The sequence below is a fragment of the Chinchilla lanigera genome, unplaced genomic scaffold (assembly GCF_000276665.1).
Source record: "Chinchilla lanigera isolate Chin_1 unplaced genomic scaffold, ChiLan1.0 scaffold00630, whole genome shotgun sequence".
Taxonomy (NCBI): domain Eukaryota; kingdom Metazoa; phylum Chordata; class Mammalia; order Rodentia; family Chinchillidae; genus Chinchilla; species Chinchilla lanigera.
In genome coordinates, this window is record NW_004956031.1 from 1 (window position 1) to 9,570 (window position 9,570).

Below are 9,570 nucleotides of genomic sequence, written 5' to 3' on the forward strand. Positions count from 1 at the left end.
GATGTATAAGAAATTAAGTCTCTAGCTGTGAAAAGAGAGCATTACAAAAACAGTGAATTGTTTTTGGCTTTTCTCTTACAGAAATGTGAGGTCTCGGGGCGGGGGATTTAGCTCAGCGGCAAAAGCGCCTGCCTGGCAAGCGCAAGGTCGTGAGTTCCGGTACCGGTACCGGAGAAAAACCAAAAAAAAAAAAAAAAAGAAATGTGAGGTCTCTATATTAATTAGAATTTGAAATGTCTTCTATTTGATGTTGACTTAAATTCTGGAAGTAACCTTCAAAAAGCTGTCTTAACTTTATAATACACTATATATATATTCTTTCATCTTTCACACATTCACAGTGGCACCGTAATTCACATGTCTTACTGCCAGGGTGCTTGAACTACTGGTGGTCTATGCATGACTGTCCCATCGGATGGCTTGTACCACTGGTGGTAGAAGTGGTACAATCACATGTATACTACCAGTGGGTCAAGCTGGTGGAACCATGTTAATGATATATGATGAATTTAACTTAGTTATGCAATATTTTGAAATAGCAAGTTTCAAATTAACTATAAATAAATGTAACTATTATGTGTCAGAGGTTAGAAGATTGTTAAAGGTAACTGTGCTTTACTAAAAATGAACAATAGGTAGTTGATTATGACTGATTTTTCTCTTTTAGGGGAATTTTTAGAAAAGGTACGACAGAAAAAAACCCGTGATATTACTGTTTTGGACTTGGGATGTGGTAAAGGTGGAGATTTGCTGAAATGGAGAAAAGGAAGAATTAGCAAGCTCGTTTGTACTGGTAAGATAAATGCTAATATTGGAAAGAGTAATTTGTGATCAATTAGGTGAATAGGAAATAAAGGTTTCCTTGCTATCATGATGTTGGAATACCTTGTGGCAAGTCTTCCAGGGGCTGTGCAAGAGGTGGGTGTTTTTTAAAAATTAGTTATAGGACTTCCCCAGTGGTTTTCTAATATAGTTAATGAGGTTGGGATAACTTACCCTTCCTGAGAAAGGCATGAAGCTGTCAAAAATAATAGGAGTCATATCTAAAGGACAAACTTGTAAACTTTTCCATTGGCTAAGATAGGAATTCAGACATCAAAAAGAATAGTGATTGAACATTAAATAAAGGAAAAGACCTCATTGTTCACTCTTGGAAGTTGCTGAAAGACTTACTTTGAAACTCATAAGTGTGGGGAGAGAATAAAGCGTTTTCTTACCTAATATAAATAGTTTTTCAAGGTAACCAAATGTTTGAAATAGGAAATTCCTCTTTATTGAAAAGTCATCATAGATAAATGGAGGAAGAATGATAATAACATTAGAGAATCAGTGTTTTTTCACCTGCAATAATAGATTGAGGCAACAATCTTAAAAAGATCTGGAAGCTATAGTGAAAATTTGATGGGAGCTTGATAAATGAATGAGTCAAGCACCTGAACACAGTGATCAGTCTGAACACTGAAGTGGGACCTGCAGGTGTCCTGTTCTTTCTGATGTAAATTAGAGGAAGAACAGCAGCCACCTCCAGAGTATTGTTTCAGTGTCTCTATCAGCAGTTCTGCTTTTTTAGGGAGGTGGAGGTTGAGACAAGGTCTTGCTACATAGTCCAGCCTGGCCTTGAACTCATGGCAGTTTCATTGCCTTAGCCTCTTGAGTCCTGGGATTACAGGTGTGCACCAACACACCTGGCATCAGTCAGTAGTTCTTAAGTCTTTAGGTGTGATGAGTCCTGAATATGCTTAAAAGTTATTGAAGACTAGAACATGTGCTTTATCGTACGGTTGGTACTTACCCTGTGAAAAGTTAAAACTGAGATTTTTAGAGATAATGTTTTAATTCATTAAAATTTAATGAGCATACTGGTAGTTTTTCTTTTTTGACATTTTTGCTAGAAAAGAAAAAAGAAAGAAAAAGAAATACAAAAAAACTGAGCTGGGGATATAGTGTCATGATGCCTGCCTGGCAAGTGTGAGGTCCTGAGTTTAATTCCCAGATTGAAAAAAAAAAAGAAATACATTTTTGTTAGTCCTTTTAGGGTGTGGAATAATAGACCAGTAGATTCTCAATTGATTCTGCACTAAACCTATTACAGCATTATTTTGGTTGATAAGTAATTATAAAATGAAAGCTATTTTAATAGCTCCTTTAGATAATTGTGGATATTTATCTTTGATTCTACAAATGGTAGTTGCTTAAAGGTTAGTTGTAATGTGCAGCCTTATTGACAAACATTTTATACTACATTACGCTAAAATCCATTGATCTGCCTTGCTGTCCTGCATGGAATTGTGATACTTGGAAAATACTGTTCATACTGAAGTAATGCAGATCTTCCAAATGTTGACACCATGGAATCGCATTTGTTTAGTACCACACTCATCAGAGAGGCTTTATACACTTGGAAGGTGTTCATCCGATGATGAGTACAAGTTATTCAAATTGGAAATTGCCCATGAAAGTCATATTTTATCTTTGGCAGCAAATACTATTCATTGTTTTCCTGAAAACAACAGTGTTCATTTTCAATAAAATATGTACCAGATACTCAAGTTTGAGTAACGATGGTTTGCCATTCTTTCAAGTCTTTCTGTGAAGAGTGGCCAGTCCAGCATACAACTCAGAATAGTCACAACTAATGTTGCCCTAAAGGGATGTCACACCTTGTTATACAGGAGAAGGATTTTTTGCTACTTCCCATTTCATCTCATAGGCTATTAAAAGATGTTTTCAAGAGCCAAGATTTCATGAAGTTCTGCTTTGTTAGAGGCCTTTCTAGATGACAGTAACTTTCCCCATGAGTGTGGGTGCTGTTGAGGGGCTGTGTGACCCCCACCATTGCTTTTGCATCACAGTGCAAATCTCAGAGCAGGATAAATGGCAAAACACTATTATGAAAATAAAAACTTGATGTTTCCAAAAGTGAACTTAGGTAGTGTTGGTTTTATCATCATTCAATTAAGATATCTTCCTGCTTTTAACTTTGAATAAACATTTAATAATTGTGCTGGAACTTTTTTGGTGTTAGTACCTATTAGGAAAGCTTTTAGTTCCTATTTTTAAAAAATAATAGCGCATTTGTACTGTAACATACACTGCTGTTTTAAGGGAAATAAAACCTTATTAACCCTAGATTTCATGCCAAGTGTATCAGTTGAGATCCTTGTGAGGATTTTTGCCCTTGTGTGTTGACGGATACTAACAGCCTTCTACCTTTTCTGTTGACAGTCACTGACACACTTCTTCCACTTTCAGATATCGCCGACATTTCTGTCAAGCAGTGTCAACAGCGGTATGAGGACATGAAAAATCGTCGTGATAATGAATATCTTTTTAATGCGGAATTTATAACTGCTGACTCTTCAAAGGTACAGGGATTTTCTTTTTGTTGTTTTAATCAACTTATTTGTTAAAATGTGCTTTGAAACATTAAAAACCTTAGGATGTGCATTTATTCAGTTTCAACTAGAAATTCTTTTATCATAAGTTCCCCTCAGCAACTCAGTGGGTACTTCTGGGAATTTGCTTCTATAATTTGAGTTGTTGAAATCATTCTGTTGCTTTTTGATTTGAACAAGATTTATTTTCTAGCACAGTTGTCCCTCAGAATCTGCAGGGATTGGCCCCACAAATGCCAAATGCAAAAGAGCTCAAGTCCCTCGTGTAAATGATAATAGTAGTGTTTGTAGGCAACCTGTACGCACGCTCCAGTGTGCTTTGTGTATACTTACATACTTACAGTACTGCTACGGTGTTGGTGCTATGTTGACTTTATTGTTTGCGGAGTAATGGCAGGGAAAAAGTCTGTATGGATACTGTTTCTCTTTCCTTATATTTTCAGCATACAGTTGTTTGAACTCATTGATGCAGAACCTGAGGCTACTAATGACTGACTATGTTTTGAAATAGAACTGAACTCTAATAATGTTTTGTTCACCATGTAGTTTATTAATTTCCCAATGTCAGAATCTTTTCGGTTTTTCCATTTTCAGTCTGTTTCTGAACTGTGTATGTGAAGTGGGGAGGCGGGTGCTGAGGATCACACCCAGGCCTTTGCACATGCTTGGCAAACACTCTCCTGCCGAGTGACAACCCATTTCTGAATTTCTTAACTGTAGAATTTAAGGGCCAATTGAGTGGTAAAAGACTCGTGGTGAACTTGGTGATCTTTGTCTGACCTGTTAAACTGTAGATACCTTTGTCAATTGTGCACATTTTGCTTGCAGTTTTGAAAGTGGAAAAGAAGTGTAAAATATTGCTAGGAAGTTGGAAACCTTCAAACATTTTTATTTCTTTAAGATGCCAATGTTGAAAAGGTCAACTTTAAATGTCATATCTGATAGCTGCATTATTAAACATGATTTTGGGATCCTTGGATCTTTAACTTACATGCAAATAGGAATCAAATACTTTTTTGAGCTAGAATCAGAGTGATTTCATTGTGCTCCTCATACATAGCAAGGGGAAGGAGAACTGAAGACTGATTTAAAGAGTTGGTTAATGGCAGGGCTTGTCTACTTTTAAGAACTCTAAATTCTGGGAATTAAGGTACCAAAAAGTTTCTCATCCATGTTACCTTTGCTTCACAATATTAATCCATTTTAATTTGTTTCAGGAACTTTTAGTTGATAAATTTCGGGACCCAGAAATGTGCTTTGACATCTGCAGTTGTCAGTTTGTCTGTCATTACTCTTTTGAATCCTCTGAGCAGGCTGACATGATGCTCAGAAATGCTTGTGAGAGACTCAGCCCTGGAGGCTACTTTATCGGTACCACTCCCAATAGCTTTGAACTGATGTAAGTACTTTTAAATGCACGAGGTTTACAAAATATGTACTATTAAGTAGCAAATGTTTATCACAAATAGAGTTCACAAGACACGCTATTTAGTCTTACAAGTGCTGAGCACTTAATGTACTATATTTAAGTAGATGCTTAAAGATCTAAGATAACCTTTTAGAACCTTACATGTAGTTTGGAGACTGAGGTTATGCTGAACCAGAGGTGACTGTGGTAGGCAAGTTACCAATCAAATACTGAGGACCAGAGACTTAACCAACCTAACTTTTTCTTAAGACTATTAATGGTATTTTAGTGTATTTCTTCTGAAGAGTACCTTGAATCCAATTAAAAACTAGTAAAGTGACTTTTTAAGTTGTATCATGTACTTTTTCAACATGCATAATCTCATCAAGATTTAATCACTTTAATCTTTCTTATTTTGGCTGGGGAATAATCCTGATAGAAGTCGCCTTGAAGCTTCAGAAACAGAATCATTTGGAAATGAAATATATACTGTGAAATTTCAGAAGAAAGGAGATTATCCTTTATTTGGCTGCAAATACGACTTCAACTTGGAAGGTGTTGTGGATGTCCCTGAATTCTTGGTCTATTTTCCATTGCTAACTCAGTAAGAATGTCATTAATCTGTTACTGTGTTTTTCTTTTTCTTTTTTGTCTTGTAAAAAAAGAAAAAGGGGGAAGGATCATTATTCCTACTCATTCCATGTTTAAAGTGGCACTGTAAGAAGTCTAATTGTGTAAGAAAAGATTGTAGCCTCAGATCCCCCATTGGTGCCATGGACCTCTGAGAGCCTCGTTTAGTTTTCTTTTATTTCTGGAAATGATTTTATCCTGTGGATAAGAAAGGAGCCAGTTGCCTTCACCTTGTGGCGGAAAATACTAAACCTTGCAGATAGCAAAATTTTTTCTTTAAGTAACTGCTAGTAACTTTGGAAATATGAAGTGAGTCTTTGTAAATCAGAGGTCCTCATTTTTTGATAGAGGTAGGTGGCAGCTTTGGATGGCCTGTGTCTAGCAGTGTTGATAGAAGTATCGTTTAGGAATGTATTCCCCCATGCTTCTGAACTCCTAGGACTCGTGGCGAACTCTGGACACAGGAAGAGTTCCGGGTACTGGGCTGTATCACATAAGGCTGCAAGGCCTTGTGGTATACCCTGGTTTTGGGGTTTCCCTGCTGGGGAGAGGACTGGAGTCAGCTTTCATGGAGGTCACATCATAGCTGAATATTGACTGAGACAAGCAGGAGCTTTATTTTGTTTAGTTTTGATTGTTGATTGTTTGAATTGGGACTTAGCTTGTAAAGTTATGGATGTAGAATTTTTAGTTTTATACTAATTGTAAAAATTTTAAACAATAACATAATAAAGACAAGTAACATGATTGAACATTAGGAAAATAATACGCACAATTTTATAAGTATGGTATTTATAAAATTAACTAATTTTATTAAAATTAATAAATTAGAAAAATGTTACTACTTTTCAACTTTATAAAAGAAATTAAACAATTGTTTTTCATATTTTTCATATGTTAGGTTTTTGTTTTTGGTTCACATAGTTGGTGGTTTTAGTAAATCCAAGAAGATACTTTTTTAAATGCTAAGCAAGCTTAGGAATCTTTTTTACTTACGTTGTCTAGTGATAAACTTACAAAGTTACAAGTCCTGACAATATATACTTTTTAAGAAATTTATTTCTTTATGTTTTGAGGAAAATTATTCATTAAAATGGGTATTTGGTGAGAGAATCAGAAAATGTATAAAGGCCTTTTTGCCTGTCATTAAAACAGAACAAAAATTTAATCACCTTTTATTGCAGAACCTTTCTGCTAGCCCAACTTGGGTTCCTTGTAATTGCAATATTTTCACATTATCAAACTTGATTTTAAATCTAAAGGCTGTTTCGGAACTGTCTGGAGTAGAAGGGACTGACCTTCTCTCCTCATGGAGGGCTGGCTAGGGTGGCAGCTCTGCCTTGTGCATGCTCTTTGCACATGAGTGCCACAGCTCACATGTCCCTCACACACAAGCCCTCCCTTGCCTTGTGAAAGTCATCCTCTTCCTCTGCTACTCCCTTACCCTGCTGCCTAGAGTCATCTCCTGGCTTCCTTCAGCAGACCATAATAATACATTTGGTAAATGCAGTGGGGAAAGTGAACCTCAGTGTAACGGTAGACCAAATGCAGCGAGCACTTAAGGAAGACGTCTGGAGAGAAGTGATGTTTCAGTCAGGTGCACAGGAGATGGACAGTGGCAACAGACAGTGTGTGAAGCCCCAGAGTGGGACAGGAGCAGAAGAAGGAAAGCTTATGACTGCCTCTTAGGGAACCAGGGGCCCAGCTGCCCGAGAGGAGGCAGGATTCCTTGCAGATGTCACATTGAGAGCTTTTGAATTGTGTACTAGGTATGGTGGAGCCCTGTGGAGGTTGTTCAGGGTGAGTTGTGACACTGACTACATCTGTATTTTTGGAAGCTTAATTTGACTGCATTTGGATATTTATCGAAGGACATTAATACTGGAAGGCAGGGGACAAGAGAAGAGGTTGCTGGAGTGGTACAGCCAGCCAGATGGTGGTGGTCATTAGAACAGGGTGGTAGCAGACAGAGTATGAAGTGAACCTCTTTTTGGAGGACTTGGTGTGATGTGGGCTTGGGAGAGTGAGACAGGCAGGTTTAGTGCAGTAATGTAGAATGGCAGAAAAAGAATCGTGTGTGGCTCAGTCTTAAACATGTGAAGTTAGAGAATGTCTGCGACACGCACGGGATAGATTTGATGAGCACTGGAGTAAATGCAAGTGATGAGAGAGTAGACCTCCCAGGCAATGATGATGAAGACCACTCCAGACCAGTCTCTTCAAAACCTGAGATTTAGAAGTTCAAAGCAAAACAAAACAAACAAAAAATATGCAGAGAGACAGCGCAAGATGTAAAAATTAAGAGAATGCAGGAGATAAAAGTGAATCTTTTAAGAAGGAATTGGCAGCTGTTTTCATGCAGCTATGTGGGGCTGCAATAGAATAGAATGGAATTAATCTGAAAATGTTTCCTCAGCCTCACCCCATCTTAGAGCCCCAAACGCTGGCCTTCATTACACTTTCCACCTGTGTGCTACATGGGGCAAGCTATGGGATTTAGGACATATGTTTCTTTGTAGGTGTGGTTACTCTTAATTACATTTCTTTGTAGTCGGTTTATGAAGGAAATGGCAGCTTTCTTAGTTAAGTCCCGAATATGTCGCTGTTGTTATAGCAAAGTAAGCTATTGAGGAATTACAGCTGTTTTGGAAGCCTTTTCACTATGTAATCTCTTTTGGACAGAATGGTGAAAAAGTACAATATGAAATTAGTCTACAAAAAAACATTTATGGAATTCTTTGAAGAAAAGATTAAGAACAACGAAAATAAAATGCTGTTAAAACGAATGCAGGCCCTAGAGGTAAGTACTTAGAAAAAGTGTAAAAATTCCAAGTCACAGTGAACTTACTTGGCTGTTTTTGAGATCCTTCCAAGGCTGTTTGCTTATAAATGTATTACAGAATATGATAACTGCTGTGTACCTTTTGGCTTTTAGGAAGAGCCAGACACAGAAATTTCCATGGCTAATGCTCCGTAAATGCTTGGTGGATGAATGATGCAGTCCTCTAGTTCTGTTATCTGGGTAGAGGTGCTTTAAAATAGGTTTTTCCTGTCACTGACTGTGGGGCTGGGAAGATGCAGCTCTGTGTTGTTCTGGCCCCTCCCCACCCGTGCCTCAGTTGTGACAGCCATGGGCACATGTCTGTTGCTGGGTCATCACCCCTAGTTTAGAACTCCTTACTTACCAACTGCATCTGTAGCTTAGAACCTTCCTAGCCGGGGTCCACACCAGGGTCCACACCAGGGTCAACCATGCGTAACTGTTCTTTGATGACAGCCAAGACTTTAGTCCTCTGGAGTGTGCTAGTGAGACCTGCTCTTCCCCTAGACTCCGGCATAGCAGGGAGGGAATACTTGCAGCACACGATGTGGATTGCTTTTCTCCTCTACCCAGCAATGCTTAATCGGACACATCTAAAATACCTAGCACATGTGTTTATTACTGATTAGAATCGGATAAAGAATTACACTCCACAGGTAAGTGTCAAATTTCAGTGTTCGATTACAATATTCTTGTATTTTAAGCATACCCTGTTTTACTGTCCTGATTACTCTGTGAAATAGGCAGAGTAATTACTTTTTATAACTTCTGTATGGGCACTGAGTCCCAAAGAAGACAGTAAGTTGTTCAGGGTCACAAAGTTATTAAGTCTAGGTAATCTTGTGTTGTATAGGTAGTAGTCAAAAGTTCCCTGTCAGAGTTATAGTGGGAAGGTTTTCTTTGAATCCTAAATTGTCTTGAAACCCATAATCAATAAAGTGATTGTTACAAAAGTGATTAAGAGTTAGGAATATTTTCATTTTCTTTGTATTAGGAGCAGTAGGAGTTTTTGTTTGTCTTGAGGGAGAGGAAGAGCCTAGAAGCGGAGGGTGTGTGTGTGTGTGTGTGTACTTTGAATACACTGCCCCTACCTGACCTACTTTACATGCACATGACCAAGTATTTGTTTCCTGTTAGCATATAGGTAATGAATTCTAAAATGTACTTAGGTTACAGGATGTGGGGCAACAAGGACCTTAGGGTATATTAAGGAGATGAACATGCAACCAGAGAATTCATTGTGATGGGAGAGTAACTGGCATTAGTGAAGAAATACTTGAAATGCAGGGAGCATACAAAAGGGCCTTTTGGGGGCT

General features: G+C 37.9%; 1 protein-coding gene across 1 annotated transcript; it reads left to right on the top strand.

Annotated features, from left to right (window-relative positions):
- Positions 1-667: 667 nt before the first annotated feature.
- On the top strand, positions 668-8,233 carry LOC102005876 (mRNA cap guanine-N7 methyltransferase-like; the record flags this gene model as incomplete). The annotated part of the gene is given in 5 exon segments (XM_013510216.1): positions 668-793; positions 3,253-3,365; positions 4,613-4,794; positions 5,243-5,407; positions 8,116-8,233. Coding segments are annotated over 5 exon segments (704 nt in total), but the record flags the coding sequence as incomplete, so codon positions are not given.
- Positions 8,234-9,570: the final 1,337 nt, after the last annotated feature.